The following is a 17,705-nucleotide window of genomic DNA, read 5'->3' on the forward strand; positions in this document are numbered from 1 at the left end:
TTTCTTCAGTACCAAGTATAGCTGCTGGGACTGCTCACTGGAGAATTCTGCTCTCTGAGGCTGAAACTAACAGGATCTACGGAATTGTTCTATTTCTACCGTGTCTTTTACGGCTAAATAATCCTCAAGTTAAATGGGGTGGGAGCCTGATTCCATCCTCAATGGAGTTTAATTTTCGTGATTCTTCTAGGTGAAAAGGGTAAAAAAGAAAAAAAACCCCAATGGCTGCCCAGGCTGCTTTATGCCCAAATGCAAGGGCACGGGCAGAGCTGTTGTTTAACCCCCCCCCGATACTTTTCTCCCTCAAAAATTCCTTTTTCAGTTTGTGGGGGTGGGGTGGGGGGAAAGGGTAAGGTTTCTAAGTAAGGCTATCTTCTCAGCTGAACATCCTAAAAATGCAGCCACCCATGTTTATTTCCTAACCACCTGATAACTAGAAATAACTTAGGTCACATTTCAGAAGCATCCCTCATCAAGATAGCATCCTGCCCTACCTAAATAAATTCCCTGTCAGCTATACCTATATTCGTATGCCTGACATTTCACAAAGGAGGCTGGTTCCCCAGGATTTCTGCTCCCTACACAAACCAGTGCAGCGGTTCAGAATAAAAAAACCTCTGAATATAAAGCTTGGAAGGGCACAAACAGATGAAACCTACCATGTTTAAGGTGGTGCTGCCTTCCCAAGATCCACGCCGGCTCATCGGTTTCTGGAAGCTCTTCTAAATACTCTGCAAAAATAACAACTGTTCTAAAAGCGAACTTACACTTAGCCAATTCTCTATTTGGTTTTCCTAGTGATTTTTGTCCCTGCTTGGTTCTTGTGCCAAATCTAACCCTAGCAGTGATCCTGCCACTTTCTTACTAGTGTCACATTTACTAACAGCATCTTTTTAAAATATATATATATATTTCAAACATTAGTAACACAAAAGATCAACAGCATCTTAAAGGGTAACTATTAGACAGACCGTAGCCCTTGCACTCTAGCCAACACTGAAACTAGATGCCATGAGACATTAGAATTCACAATCCATGACCTAAAATACTTATTATTTTGTTAGAGGAAACAAGGTAGAAGGGTCAAAGTGAGCTGCCTCAAGTCCACTCTTCTTTCCCCGTTACACCTTACTCCCCCTTGTAACCCCAGCCTATATACCGCCGTCGCCAGCTTACCTTGTGACAGAACCAAAGTTAGCAAAAAAGCACCCACAAACACGTCAGGTCAAGGTGTAGCCCATGGGCGGAGCAGCGATGGGCTACATTTTCTAACAATAGAACAAACCCACAACAACATGAAACTTTGTCCCCAGGTGGATTTAGCAGTAAACTGAACAAGAACATTCAATTGAAGCCTGCTCTGGGACGCGTACACACCACCCGTCACCCTCCTCAACTAACACCGCACAGCTACATAAACCAAACAACCCAACAAGATGAGGCAAGTCGTAACATGGTAAGCGTACTGGAAAGTGCGCTTGGCTAAACAAGAAGTAGCTTAAACTAAAAGCATCTGGCTTACAACCAGAACATGTTCGCCGGAACCTCCTTGAACCAAAACCCTAGCCACCATATCACCAAACAACTACCAAACGAACCAAACCATTTGCCACGCCTAGTATCTGCGACAGAAAAGCGCCCACACGCAATAATAAACAGTACCGCAAGGAAACAGTGAAAGAAAAATCCAAACTAACGCACCAAAAAGCAGGCTTCAACCCCCGTACCTTTTGCCTCATGGTTCAGCAAGCAAACATCAGATAAAACGAACTAAAACCTGCCTCCCCGAATCCAGACGAGCTACCTAAGAGCAATCACACGGATACACCCATCTCTGTGGCAAAAGAGCGGGAAGATTTCTAGGTAGCTGTGAAACGCCTATCGAGCCTGGTGATAGCTGGTTGCTCACTAAATGAATCTAAGTTCAACTCTAGCCACACCACCATAAACACCAACTGCCCCCTGCCCCCGCTAGAAGATATACAATAAATACAGCTTTATTGTAATCGAGCACAGCCGAGATACTTATATGGTGCATTCACACTACACTAAATAATGCATTTTACACCTGGATTTTTGCTATTCTTACACAGTAAAAATTCGACGTAAAATGCATTAATTAGTGTAGTGTGAACGCACCAATAGAGACAACAGTGAAAACCACAGTGTATTTTAAATTCCATATTCACACTGCAATTTCTGTCCATGGAGGCCATCCCTGATATGGAAACGGTCACCAACAGTATTCAGTTCACCTATCTAAATAAATTAGTTGATGCACTGGTAGACGTATTAGCAAGAGCCCCGTGGCGCAGAGTGTTAAAGCTGCAGTACTGCAGTCCTAAGCTCTGCTCATGACCTGAGTTCGATCCTGGCGGAAGCTGGTTTCAGGTAGCCGGCTCAGGTTGACTCAGCCGTCCATCCTTCCGAGGTCGGTAAAATGAGTACCCAGCTTGCTGGGGGGGAAGTGTAGATGACTGGCGAAGGCAATGGCAAACCACCCCGTAAAAAGTCTGCCGTGAAAACGTTGTGAAAGCAATGTCACCCCAGAGTTGGAAACGACTCGTGCTTGCACAGGGGACTACCTTTACCTTTTAGAGGTATTACCATGATCTCACCTGAGCCACAGCGCAAGCCCCCCATTCTATAGAAGGGGACTAAGAGGGAAGACATCAGAAAAATTCCTGGCTCAATACTAGGTTAGATTCTGACCAATCAAATATAAAATTGCTTGCCTCCCAGATTGATGCAATGGGAGAACGGGAGTTTAACAGCTAAAACAGCTGCCTTTGCAAATGCCACATTCACATCAAGATAATCTGATAATACAGTCCATTGTTTTGATGACAGCATTGTAGCTTTCATATGCTTTATAACAACTGAATAAATTAAACTGAATTCCTTTGCTAGCATGGGAGCAAGAATATGTATAAAACACACTATATACAATACAGAAATAATTAGTAACAACTTGAAATGGATCTGAAAAAAAGAACATTACAATACGCAGCGAAACACAGTGGAATACAAGCACAAGAAAACAATCATTTTAAAGAGAGCAAAAGGCCTACAGTTATCAACAGTGGTTTCATTTGCAACACATTCCTTTGCGTAATCTCGTGTCATGAGACACAACGTGCCTTCCTAGTTGAAGATGGGACTATCTGCTAAGGAAAAGAATTCTTCAGGCCCAAGTTAGCTGTCAGCAGTGCCACTGAAGAAACATTTTGTGGTTCTCAAGAGCAATATGAAGCTATCTTTCTGATACCAATGTAAAAAGTATTATCTTTTAGAGAAAAAATCCTGAGAAAGTAACGTATATTAATCCAGCTGAAAAATTCAAGTGTTTCTTTTTGTACTGCAAGCAGCGTAACAAAGAGTTTGCAATTGGTGGAAGCCGGTTTCTTGAAAGAATGGCAAGATCCAAACTGGGCAAGTTAAACAAATAAATAAAATTGAAAGGCATTTTACTTCTGGTAGTCTTGTTCTCATAAATATATATATGTGCCAATGACTGACCAATCATCAGAGATCTCAAAAGGCATGGGACACCTTTGACATTCAACTATCAGTTAGTCTCCTGCTCAGAATGTTCACTCAAGAATTTCTGCTTGTACCTGTACCTTTCCCAAAGGCATCCAGTTTCTACCCCCAGACTCAAAGGACAAGATACAGTGAGAGAGAGAAGTACTCTGCTATGAAAATGCCTGCAATTCACAGGGAAAGGATAGCAACGCTCTCTTTTCTACAGGATAGTGCAGAGGTGTCAAACTCATTTGTTATGAGGGCCGGATCTGATATAAATGAGACCTTGTTGGGCCGAGCCATGTTGGGCTGGAGCGTTTGTGTACCTATTTAAGATTAAGTAGCAGATATATAATGGACACAAACACAATTAAATATTTTAAAAAAACTTTAAATAAAATATGCTTAAAACATTAGCACTCATTGGTCTTAAAGGTGCTTTCTGTGTATCTCTCCCATGGGGTCCAAGGGACTGGGCAAAGGAAGCGCTGGCTCTCTCCTTCCTTCCCCAGGGGACCAGGAGTGGGAGGAGTCTCAGCCAATAGAAGGAAGAGGGGCTTGGCTCTAGCTCTGCTGTGCAATTGAGAGAGCCTGGCAAAGCAAGTTATCCTCCCCTTCCTCTCCAAGGGAAGCGCCTCAGCCAATGAAGATAACAGAGGCTTTGCTCTGTAGTTCTTGTGCGATTGAGCAAGCCTGGCAAAGCAAGCTGTGATGCTGAAGGAAGCAAGAAAGAGGAAGAAGAAAGCAGATGACAGCCAGTTGCTTGGGGGCCTGATTCGGCCCCTGGGCAGCATGTTTGACACCCCTGGGATAGTGATTTCCACACACTCAGTTGATATGGCCAGTAAATAACCTTATGTTCCATTCAGACAGAATGAAGCCCATAGGAAGCCCATATAGGATAACAGTGTAACAGACTAAACTGTAACTTAAGAAGCCCTCAATTCAAATCTCACCTCCCTCTTGGATTCACTAGATGGTCTCAGGCAAGCTGTTCGTTCTCCACAACAGAAGCACAATGGCTATTATTATATTTGCAGCTGATGTAACACATCAGGAGGCTCCCAGTTCAAATTGCACCCCTCTCCTAAGCAAGACCCTCTCTCCTTCCCTTTTGCCTGCCCTGCCACACACACTGGGATTATAATAATACTTGAACTACAGGGTTGATGTAAAAATTAGAAAAAGATAATGTACAGGAAGCATTTTGAGTACCTGAAAGTGATGCATAAATGCTGTTATCAGTGACTGCGAGTACACAGCCAGGATAGTGAGCAACAATTCCAGATTAGTTTACGTGTGCGCACACACGTGGTCTTAAAGGCACACACACGCATGAGAGCATCAATACTCTTAGACCAATTTCGCACTAGACCTTTAATCCTGATTTAGCCCTGTCCCTGAGCTGAGATTCTACATTAAAATCATAGAGTTGGGTACTCTGATTCCATGATTCAAGTGTAGAATGTCAGTTTGGGGACAGAGTTAAACCAGGATTTAAGATCTAGTGCGAAATTGGTCTCAAATTCTTCAGGCACCTCCCCTTTCCCACGCACCAACTCGTGGTACCGGACCAATTCTGGTGTGGTAACCAACTTAACAGGGCAGAGAAGAAAACCACATTGCTAACTGCAACAACCTCTGATCTAAATTCAAGTTCTGTTGCTTCAGACAAACCCACCTGAATCAACCTTTGATCTGTTCTTGCTCCATCAGACCTGGAAAAAGGTTATACTGATGGAAGACAAATCAGCTGGTTCTAATATTAGAACAGAGTTCTGCAATGACCTCATTGCTTGAACAGTCTGACTTACAGCAAACACACCACCGAAGGAGTCTTGTGGCCACTTAACGGTTAACAGATTTTATTGCGACACATCCTTTCGTGGACGAGAACCTTTGTTTTAATCAAATATGTAACAAACTGAATTTCAACCCATGACTGTTTCTGCCACTATAATTCTGTCAGAGCTTTAACAACACCACAAGAACCCCATTTGTTTTTGCTGAAACAGTCACACCTGAATAAAATCTCTGGAAACTGATTTACAGCCTAAACCTTGGCAGTCATAGTTCTATTGTGCCACTTTTAATTATCTTAATTTTAAATTCTTCTGCTTTGTAAATTTCTTATTAGCTGCCTCAAGCCTGTCTCTGGGGTCTCCCCATAAAATCCACAAAATACATAAATAAATATAACATACATACATAAAATTCAGGTGGGCAGCTGTGTTGGTCTGAAGCAACAGAACCAAGCTGGAGTTCCGTGGCACCTTTAAGACCAACAAAGTTTCATTCTGGGTATAAGCTTTTGTGCGCGTGCACAAGGGAGCTTATACCGAGAATTAAACTTTGTTGGTCTTACAGGTGCCACCGGACTCAAAACTTTTGTTAATATATCTACATAAAGCCACGTTAGGCTATCGACGACCACACTTCCTTATTCTAAAATTTCAGCCCGGAGCCCACTTCATCCGAGCTGCAAAGAGGGTCCCCAGCTGTCGGACTTGAGCAGGGATGGCCAAACTGTGGCTCTGGAGCTACATGTGGCTTTTCCACACACATTGTGTGGCTTTCAAAGCCCCCACTGCCCCGCCAGCTGGCTTGGAGAAGGCATTTCTCTCTTTAAATGATTTCTCCAAGCAGAACCAGCCGGCAGCTTGGATAATGCATTAAAAGTTAAAGTTGCTGAAACAGGAAGTAGTCGCACTACTTCTGCTTGCTGGTAAAATCACTATAGCCACTTATTGGAAACAGGCCAAGTGCCCCCCACTCCAGAATTGGTGCAATAAGGTATGGGATGTTCTAATCCATGACAAGTTGACAACAAGTATTACATTGCTAGATGATGTGAAGGCGGGAGACTGGTTCCTACAAAAACGGTTTGGCTTCCTTGAATACGTGAATAGTACTGACACCATATTTGGCAAACTACCGACAAAATATATGAATCTTATGATTTATTAATCTTTGAATGGATGTAATTCATTGATATATGAATCTTTGTTTTATATGCAGTATAAAATGTGTTTTTGTGTAAACGCTGACTAGAAATGTCTGAGGTGACTGTAAATGGCATGGCTTTGAATTAGTCCCCCATGTTGGGGTGTGTTATTTATAAAAAAAAATTCAATAAAATTTAAATTTAAAAAAAAAAGTTAAAGTTGCTTTCTTTCCACCTCTCTCCCCCCTCCTCCACCTCCCTCTCTTCCTGTTTTGTGGCTCTCAAACATCTGACGTTCCTGTTTTGTGGCTCTCAGATCCAACGTAAGTTCTATGTGGCTCTTACGTTAAGCAAGTTTGGCCACCCCTGGACTTGACGATCCAGCTCAGGCAACCGATGACATGGGAATCTGGTCCACAAAAGCAGAGGAATTGCTTTTTTTTAAGCCCCCCCCCCCCGCCCAATGCAGCTGCCACAAAACCCCCTGCGATAGTCATCGAAAGGAAAACCCCAATGGGGTTTGCTCCCCAATGCAGCTGCACAGGAACAAAGAAACGAAGCAGAGGAGAAGGGAGACAGTGTGGGGAGTGGGACTGTTCTCCCGGTTTATTTGGGCCTCATTCCTCAGTGCCCGGGTTGCAAACCTCCAGTCTGGAGATCTCCTGGGATTAGAACTGATCTTCAGGGCTGGCCAAACTGTGGCTCAGGAGCCACATGTCGCTCTTTCACACACATTGTGTGTCTCTCAAAGCCCTCACCATCCGATCAGCTGGCTTGGAGAAGGCATTTGTCTTTCTGAATCGTTTCTCCAAGCCAGTCGGCATCTTGGAGAATGCATCCGAAGTTCAAGTTGTTTTCTTTCCACCTCTCCCTCCCTCCCCCCATCTATTTGCCTGCCTTATGGCTCTCAAACATCTCACATTTATTCTACGTGGCTCTTACCTTAAGCAAGTTTGGCCATTCCTGCCTTAGACTGTCTGGCCCCCTAGGCAAAGCTAACTTCTGGTGCCCCCTCCTGCACTGAGAGTATCACAGAGTCACATGGTGCGGCGCCCAATTCAGCACCCCCGGAAGGCCAGCGCCCTAGGCAACTGCCTAGAGGCAGGGCCGGCCCTGCTGATCTGCAGAGATCAGCTCTCTTTTTTAAAAATGGATAGTGTGGGGGAGAGACCTGTGCCATTATACCCCTCTGGGCTCCAGGTTCCACCTCCCCCCCAAATTCTCCAGGAATAGCCCAGCCGGGAGTTGGCACCCCGACAGCCCCTCCCCTTTCCCAGAAAACGTCCCGAAGACCAAGCCCTGCGCCAAGGAGCCCCGGACAGCGCCCTCACCGGACTCCATCCTCCTCCGCCTCCCCTTCCCGCTGCCGCCGCGACCATCCTCGGCTCCCGCGGCTCCCCCTCCGGCTCCGCCGAGGCTCTTTCTCCTCCCCTCAGAGAAAACAACTCCACGACCACCACCACGTCAACGGCAGCCGCCGAGCGGCTCGCCGGGAGTTGTAGTCCGCCGCCCTCCCGCTCAGCCGGCTCGCCCTCTGTTTCCCTGCCCTCCGCGGACTACAACTCCCAGCAGGCTACGCCGCCCCTCGCGAGGGAGGCGCGACCCGATTGGACGGGCAGAGCACGCCGGCTGAGGGCGAAATTTGAGGGGAGATGACGTTCAAGCGGCGGGGCGGGGTCTGACTGCCGATTGGCCGCCGGCTCCTGAATCTCCCTTGCGATTGGCTGCCTGAGGAGCGCCCGGAAGGCTCTGCCAACGGGGGCCGTTGAGCGACGGTCTCGGCGATGGAGGGCGGCGGCTCCGTGTCCAACGTGGAGCTCTGCAACTTGGCCTACGCGGGCCTGCTGGACGAGGTGAAGGAGCGCCTGGCTGCCAACCGGAGCTTGGCCACGCGCGCCGATCAGGTAGGCCGCCCCAACCCTTCAATCAGGGCCTTGATCCGTTGTGAGAGGAATGCGCTCTGCACGTGCTCGGGGGAATGCTGCTGTGGTGTAGGCGTGAGAGCTTTGGACGCCAACTGTGGCAACAGGCCAGGTGACTTTGTGCCCGTCGGAATCTCTCAGCCTCATCCCCTCGCCCAAGAAAAAAGTTCGAGTTCGGTGGCAGCTTTAAGACCCACAAAGTTTAATTCTGGGTGTAGGCTTGGACTGCAAGAAGATCAAATCAGTCACTCATCAGTGGCTGTTAGCCACAGCTTATGGTTGGAACTCTCTGTCTGGGGCAGTGATGCTCTGGATTCTTGGTGCTTGTGGGGGGGGGGGCACAGTAGGAGGGCTTCTAGCCTCACTTGTGAACCTCGTGTTTTTTTGGCTGCTGTGTGACACAGAGTGTTGGACTGGATGGGCCATTGGCCTGATCCAACACGGCTTCTCTTATGTTCTTACTCCTAAGGGAAATCAACCCTGACTGTTCCCTGGAAGGTCAGAAGCTGAAGCTCAAATATTTTGGCCTCCAAATGAGAAAGGAGCACTCACTGTTATGCCAATAAAGGTTTTCGGAATTGGAATTGGATCACTCACTGGAGAAGACCCTGATGCTGGAAAGACAGAAGAGGAAAAAAAAAGGGGGGGGGGGGCTCCCTGAGCTTAAGCAAGATTATAATAGAAAAAACGTCAGGGTGAAACTATACTATCAAAACATATATATGTAGTAGGGAAAACCCTTTTAGCCTCTGCTTCTGAGTAGACTCTACTCCTAAATAATCTAAGATGAACAATATAAATGTGCACAAAAAGCACTTACCTTCCAAAGCTTCTGTTGTTGTATGAAAACTAATATGTCGTGGAATGTTTTCATCGCTCCAGCTTTTTATCTTCTCTGCAATGATTACTTTGAAGTCCGAGTACTCTTTACGAACTTCCTTATCATAAGACTTTTCTTCTTTCTTGAACAAAATGCAAATCAGTTGGTCCTAAGGGAAATCTACCCTGACTGTTCCTTGGAAGGTCAGATGCTGAAGCTGAAGCTCAAATACTTTGGCCCCCAAATGAGATGGGAGCACTCACTGGAGAAGACCCTCATGCTGGGAAAGACAGAAGGCAAAAGAAAAAGAGGACAGCACAACATGAGATGGCTGGACAGCATTACTAATGAATTTGAGCGGACTTCGGAGGATGGTGGAAGACAGGAGGGCCTGGCATGACTTGGTCCATGAGTCGCAAAGAGTTGGACTCGACTGTGCGACTGAATAACAAAAATGCTTTCATGTACATGCACGCTTGTATATAGAGAAGTGTGCCTGCACATGAAAACTTATACTCAGATTTAAACTTTGTGGGTCTTAAAGATGCCACTGCACTCAAACATTTTTCCATTGCTTCACACAAACATGGCTATCCACCTGAATCCACTCTCACAAGTTGTGGGTATTGAGTGGAGGAAGGGGAAACAATATGCCCTTCTGCTCAGGGGAACAATATTCCCTTCTCTCTTTTGCATTCCCTCAGAGAGAAAAGCAGGATACAAATTAAAAAAACAAACATAAGGGTATGATTGGAACTATCGCAGTCTCATAGCTTGAGATGGGATTTCCACCCCATGAGCTTCCCGGCTGAGTGATGATTTCAATTTTGGTTTTCTGCTCTTGTTCATATCCATTGGACTAGACCCAGGATGACTTTAGAATCCGTTGCATTCAGCCCCAAATAGTGGTAGCGTGATAGCCAGCTGTTGCACTCTCAGGTACAAGAGACACGTGATTTTGTTCTATGCAACAGAGACAATCCACTTTGATGAGAGCCAGTTGGGTGTAGTGGTTAAGTGTGCGGACTCTTATCTGAGAGAACCGGGTTTGTCCCCACTCCTCCACTTGCACCTGTTAGCATGGCCTTGGGTCAGCCATAGCTCTCCTAGAGGTTGTCCTTGAAAGGGCAGCTGCTGTGAAAATCCTCTCAGCCCCACCCACCTTACAGGGTGTCTGTTGTGAAGAAGGAAGATAAAGGAGATTGTGAGACACTCTGAGACTCTTGAGCGGAGGGCGGAATATAAATCCAATGTTGTCTTCTTCATTTCACATCTTTTGGGATTTGCATGCAGTGCATACATTCGTATTTACTGGAATACCTGAGAATACAAGCTCTTTGTACCTGTGATATATTTACAGTTGCTGTTACTTTGAAGCTTGACCACATGCAAGGCAGCAGGTTTGAGCAACCTGCAGTACTTTCTGGGGTAATTTAACAAAGCCTCTAAGAATATGGAAGTGGGCCTTCTCTCATGATGTGGTGGTCATGGAGTTGTTTGCTCTGAGGGGAGGAGCCAGTTTGGTGTAGTGTTAAGTGCGTGGACTCTTATCTGGGAGAACCGAGTTTGATTCCCCACTCCTCCACTTGCACCTGCTGGAAAGGCCTTGAGTCAGCCGTAGCTCTGGCAGAGGTTGTCCATGAAAGGGCAGCTGCTGCGAGGGCCCTCTCAGTCCCACCCACCTCACAGGGTGTCTGTTGTGGGGGGAGAAGATATAGGAGATTGTAAATCACTCTCTCTGAGATTCAGAGTATAGGGTGGGATATAGATCTTCATCTAACTACTGGATTGTATTGTTCTGGTTTGCATACACAGAAGCATGTCTCCTCCCACCCCCCAATCTTCCCATTCTAACAAAGTCAGATTCTAGTGTGCTGATGCTTCTCCTTTTGGTCTTTTTCTTTTAGGATAACAGGACAGCCCTGCACTGGGCATGTTCAGCTGGACACACAGACATTGTCGATCACTTGCTAGATCTGGGAGTTCCTGTTAACGACAAAGATGATGTAAGATGGATTGTTTTTTAAGCAGTTGTCTAAACAGAGGCGTCAGTGACATAAAGAGTATCTGCAGCTGTACCTCTCAGCATGAGGCAGGGCTCTGGGCATCTCCAGGTATAGCTCTGCGTGCCCCCCCCTCTCCTCCCCCCGGTGTGAAGGGAGTTTTTCAGACTCTTTTTCCGCTGATAAGGTACACATAACAACAGCCTTACTGCAGCTGAACAGGCCTGAGTATAGTCAGAGCCTTCATAGAAAATCTCCTGGAGAGACAGTTTGGTGTAGTGGTTAAGTGTGCAGACTCTTATCTGGGAAAACTGGGTTTGATTCCCCACTCCTCTGCTTACACCTGCTGGAGTGGCCTTGGGTCAGCCATAGCTCTGGCAGAGGTTGTCCATGAAAGGGCAGCTTCTGGGAGAGCCCTCTCAGCCCCACCCACCTCACAGGGTGTCTGTTGTGGGGGAGGAAAAGAAAGGAGATTGTGAGTCGCTCTGAGACTCTTCGGAGTGGAGGGCGGGATATAAATCCAATATCTTCATCTTCTTCCTGGGAATCCTGCTTGGCATCCGTGGATGGTGGAAGGAAGGCAAGACCTCAGTGGTCCTCACTGAGCAGAAGGGCATTGTTTGAATGTAGCAGGTAACAAATTCTCCAACTTTCTTACAGGGGTGACTTCTACTGACAGTCGCTAGCCTGAAAAAGCAGCGTTATGTTTGTCGCATGAGGACTTTGCCTTCTCAAAAGGGCACTTCTGACTTGGCAAATGAATCAGCCCCTCTGGCTCTTGCTGGACCTCAGGCTTCTGGTGAAAGTGGGCCTGGTTTTAGCAAAAGGAGTTGCACTTTTCCAATCCTTAAAGTCACATATAATTAAATAAGAAACGTAAGAAGAGCCCTTCTGGATCAGACCAGTGAAGGTCCACCTAGTCCAGCCTGCTGTCTCACCCGGTGGCCACCCAGTCCCTCTACTTTATCCCCTTTGAAAGCTGTTCCTGTGGCCGTCACAACATCCTCTGGCAGCGCATTCCACATTTTGATTACTCTCTGTGTAAAGTCGGATTTCCCTTTGTCCACCTTGAGCCTTCTGCCCATCAGTTTCGTTGGATGCCATTGGCAGTGGTAGCCGCCAAAAGCCTAACGTGCCAGCAGCAGAAACTGGAACAAGGTTAGACTTTGGGGTGCTGTTCGGCGGGCAGGGGGGTGCCGTGACCACAAGGTGGGGAAAATGTGAATACTTACTGAACACTTAATGTTTTGTAAAGGCAGCAATTTGGTCTTGTGAATGACTGTTATAGGCATTGGGCCATGTCTGCGGTCAGTGATTAAAGCAGGCAGTCTGTGCAATAAGGTATTACAGGATGATTCCCATAGGAAGAAGAAGATTTATACCCTGCCCTTCTCTCTGAATCAGAGTCTCAGAGCGGCTCACAATCTCCTTTATCTCCTTCCCCCACAACAGACACCCTGTGAGGTGGGTGGGGCTGAGAGGGCTCTCCTAGCAGCTGCCCTTTCAAGGACAACCTCTGCCAGAGCTATGGCTGACCAAAGGCCATTCCAGCAGCTGCAAGTGGGAGGAGTGGAGAATCAAACCCGGTTCTCCCAGATAAGAGTCCGCACGCTTAACCGCTACACCAAACAGCTCTCCAGATGGTTGTGGTTAGCGTGTAAGGCTGCAACTCTCAAAACCTTCCTCTTAGCCTGGTTCACCTCACAGGGTTGTTGAAGATACAGTGGGCAGAGGATGGGCCTTACTTATTACCCTGGGGGAAAGGATAATTAATGTTAATTACAGTTGTTCCTTTCTTGACGCTGGCATAACAACACCATTTTGGTTCTCTGGAGCTGGTGAAGAGCTCAAAAAATTCATAGAATCATAGAGTTGGAAGGGACCTCCAGGATCATCTATTTCAACCCTCTGCAGAATGCAGGAAAATCACAAATACCACCCCCTAAATTCACAGGATCCTCATTGCTGTCAGATGGCCATTTAGCCTCTGTTTAAAAACCTCCAAGGAAGGAGAGCCCACCACCTCCTGAGGAAGCCTGTTCCACTGAGGAACCGCTCTAACAGTCAGGAAGTTCTTCCTAATGTTGAGCCGGAAACTCTTTTGATTTAATTTCAACCCACTGGTTCTGGTCCTACCTTCTGGGGCCACAGAAAACAATTCCACACCATTCTCTATATGACAACCCTTCAAGTTGTTGAAAATGGTGATCATAGCACCTCTCAGCCGCCTCCTCTCCAGGCCAGCTCCAATCTTTCTTCATAGGACTTAGTCTCCATACAAGAAGTCACTTCTGCTGAGAACTTGTCAAGGCAAGCCACTGTCAAGCCTCAGTTTTCATCTTGCACCCTCCAGGGCTCTTGCAAGGATAGCTGCGTTTCTGCATTTGAAATGTGTTGAATCCCATGTGCTGCATGCATGAGAAACAGTATTGCTATTATTATTAGTGGTTTCTTCGTTTCCTTGACAGTTTTGTAAAACAAGTCATTAGTTTTCGTTCTGCTTAGGGAGAAAGCCGAATACCTTTGCTGGTGCAGAGCATGGGAGTCCTTTCTTTGTAACAAATACTGCTCCCCCTCCCTCCTCCTAACTCGTAAGGGTTTGCACTTTGTTTTCTTGGCATCTGCAGGCTGGCTGGACTCCTCTGCATATTGCAGCGTCAGCTGGTCGAGATGAAATTGTGAAAGCTCTGATCAAGAAAGGTGCCCAGGTGAATGCTGTCAATCAGAACGGATGCACGCCTCTGCATTACGCAGCCTCCAAGAATAAGCAGGAGGTAAGAGAGCCCCCTGTGTTGCTCCTCCTCCCCTTCCCCTTGCACAAAATACCCAACTGCATAAACTTTCCCCCTCCCCACCTTTCTCATGATTAGATTGCACAAATGCTGTTAGAGAACAAAGCCAATCCAGACGCAAAGGATCACTTGGAGTCGACTCCACTCCACAGAGCAGCAGCCAAAGGGAATCTAAAAATGATCCAAATCCTTTTGAAACACAACGCTTTGGTCAACCTACAGGACTCAGAGGGAAACACTGCTCTGTATGTATGAATGTACTTGTGGTATATTCTAGTTCTAGTGTGTTTTGAAGGTCTGGGTGATCTCTTTCGGTGCAAAAACGTTAGCATGGCCTCCCTTAACAGCATTTAAGAGCTGAGAAGCCACGCTTTTTCCTGATTTTAATGAGCCTTACATTCTTGGTCACTTGTACGCCTTCACTCTTCTTGCGCACGCCACGATTTAAGGTTGTCTCATTTACAGACCTTTCCATCTAATTTCCATCTGTTATGTCTGAATGCAAAGAACCTTAATGGATTAAGGTTTCTTTGCTAGTACTTGGGATTTTAAACTGGAGCTTAATCTTCTTAGCATTTCATGGAAAGGCAAGCTTTGAAACTGGATTGGCGCAAAGGTTTCCTAAACCGGAAAGTCCATGCTTGTGGGTCTGCATGTGTGGGCCCACGTAGCTGAGGGTCGATCCAGTCATAAAACCTGGCTTGTTCACGGTTATCATGCTTCATGAGTTTTTAGTGTATGCTTGGCTTTTAAGTTACTTGGAATTTTATGAGTGTGACAACCGAATCGTAACCGCCCGGGCTGTTGTGTCTCCAGTGGAATTGGTAATTCTTGGTTTCGTTTGCAGCCATTTAGCCTGTGATGAAGAGAGAGCCGATGAGGCCAAGCTCTTGGTATCCCATGGAGCAAGTATCTATATTGAGAACAAAGAGGAGAAGACTCCACTGCAAGTAGCGAAAGGGGGCCTGGGCTCCATCCTCAGGAGGCTTGTGGAAGGCTAGCGGTCGTCCAGCTGCTTGAACTTTGCTTTGGATTAACATCTGGAAGACGGTGGCTGACCTTTGGCCCGAACTGTCTCAACCTGGATGGCCGTTGTAGTTCATCTGCTGTCCGCCCCTACGTCTCCTGCGGTCCAACAAGATCCCTTTCCCTCCTCGTTCCTGCTGCCTTGGAAAGCGACCATGCTGGCACCAGAATTAGAAGATGTCTGCTGGGGGGGGGAGGGGCTCTTTAAGCACCAAAGCCTCAAGACCTTCCTAAAGTAACCTGCTTGCAATGTTCAGTGTTTCTCAAGCAACTTTGCAGTTGCTGCTGTTAATTCTGAAAGTTGTCAGTTGCCTTTAAAAAAAGGGGGGGGGCGCTAGCAGGCCAGTCTGAAATAAAACACGATGTGGGAGAATCCTGCCACTTATTTAAGAAGCACTGTTCCGAGAGCAGCCAGCATGGAGCATTGAGGGCACACTCTTGAGCATAGATGTGTAGTTGTGACGACTGCAAACTGCAGCCATATCCTCTGAAAGAAAGCGCACTCGGCATCTTGGAGCGCAGGAGTTTTACTGTGCAGCTGCTGCCTGTTGCAGGGACTTGCTCGTTAAAATAATGGTGTTTGTCCCGTTCTTGGCTATTCTGTTCTTCGGCCATAATTTACAAATACGTGTTTGCCGGTGAGGGGCGGGGGGCTGACCGTTCCTGTGCTAGGTCTTATCTACAACAAACTTGTCTTTTCCCCATGCCTTTCCCTGCTGCCACATTCTTGACTTCTGTTATTAAAAATTAGTCTTGTTATAGATAGGATAAAATTGATGGCTTTAGTGCTAGGACTGAGAACTGGAGAAGACGTCTCTCCTGTTCGTTCTTTTGTGACTGTTATGCGTTTTAGTCATTGCTGCTTTTTTTTTTTGTATCTCCTTGAGCCCCCAGTTCTCCTTTCTGAAACGGAGACACTAAAAATATAGATGGAGCATAATATTTTTCTGTTCTTCTCACCGTCTTTAGCATTTTCTTGCAAGTGCCCTGATCTTACTACTCGTGACTCCTCATCGAGAAATTATGGAGTCTTCGAAGTAATTTACAATAGAAGGTGAAGCTGAACAAATTGTTCAGCTAGGTTCACACAAGTGTACACAGGTGGGATCTAAGAGCTTGGTAGCCAGGAATGCATCTCTTTCTTAAATCATTACAGTTTGGTAAACGTTTATTTCCCATAGTAGCAACAGACGGATCTGTGTTCATGCAGCCCTATGAATAAAATAACTGACTCATAGCTGAGCTTGAGAGGGTATATTACAGACCATAAAAGCAAATTGTAGGGAAAACTAGACCCACAAGCAGGAAAGGGGATGTTCAAGGGCTGTGATATTGTAAGTAACACCAATGCTCCAAAGTAGATTTGCAACTAAATGCTTTGCTAAAATTATATCATAGTAGAAAACAACCCAGTTTCCCTCCCCTTCTCCCTAAAATCAGACATGATTAAGAAGCATATATTTGTAGAGGTTTTAATCAGCTTGTTAGACACCCTAATCGTCTACATGTTCCTATATACCAGGGGTGGCCAAACTTGCTTAACATAAGAGTCACATAGAATAAGTGTCGGATGTTTGGGAGCCACAGGACATGAATGTCAGATGTTTGAGAGCTGCAAGGCAGGAGGCAGGGAAGGCAAAGAGATGGGGGTAGGAGGGAGAGTTGGAAAGAAAGCATCTTTAACTTAACTGCATTCTCTAAGCTGCCAGCTAGCTTGGCTTGGAGAAATGATTTAAAGAAACAAATGCCTTCTATAAGCTGGCCTATGGGGCAGTGGGGGCTTTGAGAGCCACACAAAGTATGTGAAAGAGCCACAGTTTGGCCACCTCTGCTATATACCTTAAAATCTTGTTTTTCCCAGTGTGGGCAGTAGCAGGAATTGTTCTGATGCAGGGGAATTCAGCAAGGATCTTGACTCTAGACTGAAAGATGGCGATCTTATGGGAAGTAGGGACTCCCAAGTTCTGTGGCAGAGTTTCTGCTCCACTTACGTAAGAATCCAGGTTTCCTCTGGTTCTCCTCTCCGCTAGAGCAGCCCCTTATAGATCCATAATGGATATCACTTCTTTCCCTGCACCCTCGTTCAAGAGACTTAATGCCACAAGTCACAACATTCTTCTGCCTTCTGAAATGATACCATGTCTTATTTCCCACACTCTGAGTTCTACCGTCAAGTCTCGTAAGGTTAGAACAAGTAAGCAAAATAATCAGAATAAGTCATACTAAAAAAAAGCTGAGTGGCAAAGAACTAGGGGAGGAGAGGTCGGGACTGTGCGGTGAGGAAGGGAAAGATCACAAAGGTGGTCTGGATTCAGAACCTTCTCCAACCAAGTCACCATGCCCCAAGATTGATAGCACAAGAGTCCCTTGCAAGCTGGGAGCTCAGGATGGCCGTCAAGTGACTCGACCGAACTTTGCAGCTAAAGCTTCAGTGACTGCAAAGAACATCGTAAGGTAAATATCTTGTCGTTTGACCTGACTAAAAGTTCACTAAGCCGTTAAAAGTTTTCTCAAACTTGCCTAGACTAGACTGTAGGTGTAAAACCAAACCAAAAGGGAGAAAGGAATGAAAAATATGCGGGGCATGATGGAAATACTAGGTCTGCAAACAATAGGTTTTAAGATGCTGCAAAGAATATGTAAGATTTTTTTTTTTTATTTATTTTTATTTAT

General features: G+C 46.1%; 2 protein-coding genes across 2 annotated transcripts in view; one reads left to right on the plus strand and one right to left on the minus strand.

The window, feature by feature from the left end:
- ATG4A (autophagy related 4A cysteine peptidase) overlaps positions 1–7,962 on the minus strand; it is a 28,636-nt gene extending 20,674 nt beyond the window's left edge. Inside the window, exons 1-2 of the mRNA XM_060249600.1 lie at positions 7,801–7,962; positions 660–731 (exon numbers count right to left, since the gene is read on the minus strand). Of these exons, the coding sequence (XP_060105583.1) occupies positions 660–731; positions 7,801–7,810 (82 nt within the window). The 5' untranslated portion in view covers positions 7,811–7,962. The remainder of the gene's footprint in view (positions 1–659; positions 732–7,800) is intronic.
- Positions 7,963–8,174: 212 nt separating this feature from the next.
- Positions 8,175–15,405, plus strand: PSMD10 (proteasome 26S subunit, non-ATPase 10). Its single transcript, XM_060249476.1, has 5 exons — positions 8,175–8,373; positions 11,119–11,217; positions 13,842–13,988; positions 14,085–14,251; positions 14,854–15,405. The coding sequence occupies exons 1-5, from the start codon at positions 8,254–8,256 to the stop codon at positions 15,005–15,007; spliced, it is 687 nt and encodes a 228-aa protein (XP_060105459.1). The 5' UTR covers positions 8,175–8,253; the 3' UTR covers positions 15,008–15,405.
- Positions 15,406–17,705: the final 2,300 nt, after the last annotated feature.

The sequence above is a fragment of the Heteronotia binoei genome, chromosome 11 (genome assembly GCF_032191835.1).
Source record: "Heteronotia binoei isolate CCM8104 ecotype False Entrance Well chromosome 11, APGP_CSIRO_Hbin_v1, whole genome shotgun sequence".
In the NCBI taxonomy this organism is placed as follows: Eukaryota; Metazoa; Chordata; class Lepidosauria; order Squamata; family Gekkonidae; genus Heteronotia; species Heteronotia binoei.

Coding starts and splice junctions, on each gene's coding strand:
- PSMD10 (XM_060249476.1), top strand. CDS start 8,254: ATGGAGGGCGGCGGCTCCGTGTCCAACGTGGAGCTCTGCAACTTGGCC. Junction 8,374..11,118: donor TGGCCACGCGCGCCGATCAG/GTAGGCCGCCCC, acceptor TTTTTCTTTTAG/GATAACAGGACAGCCCTGCA. Junction 14,252..14,853: donor TCAGAGGGAAACACTGCTCT/GTATGTATGAAT, acceptor TTTCGTTTGCAG/CCATTTAGCCTGTGATGAAG.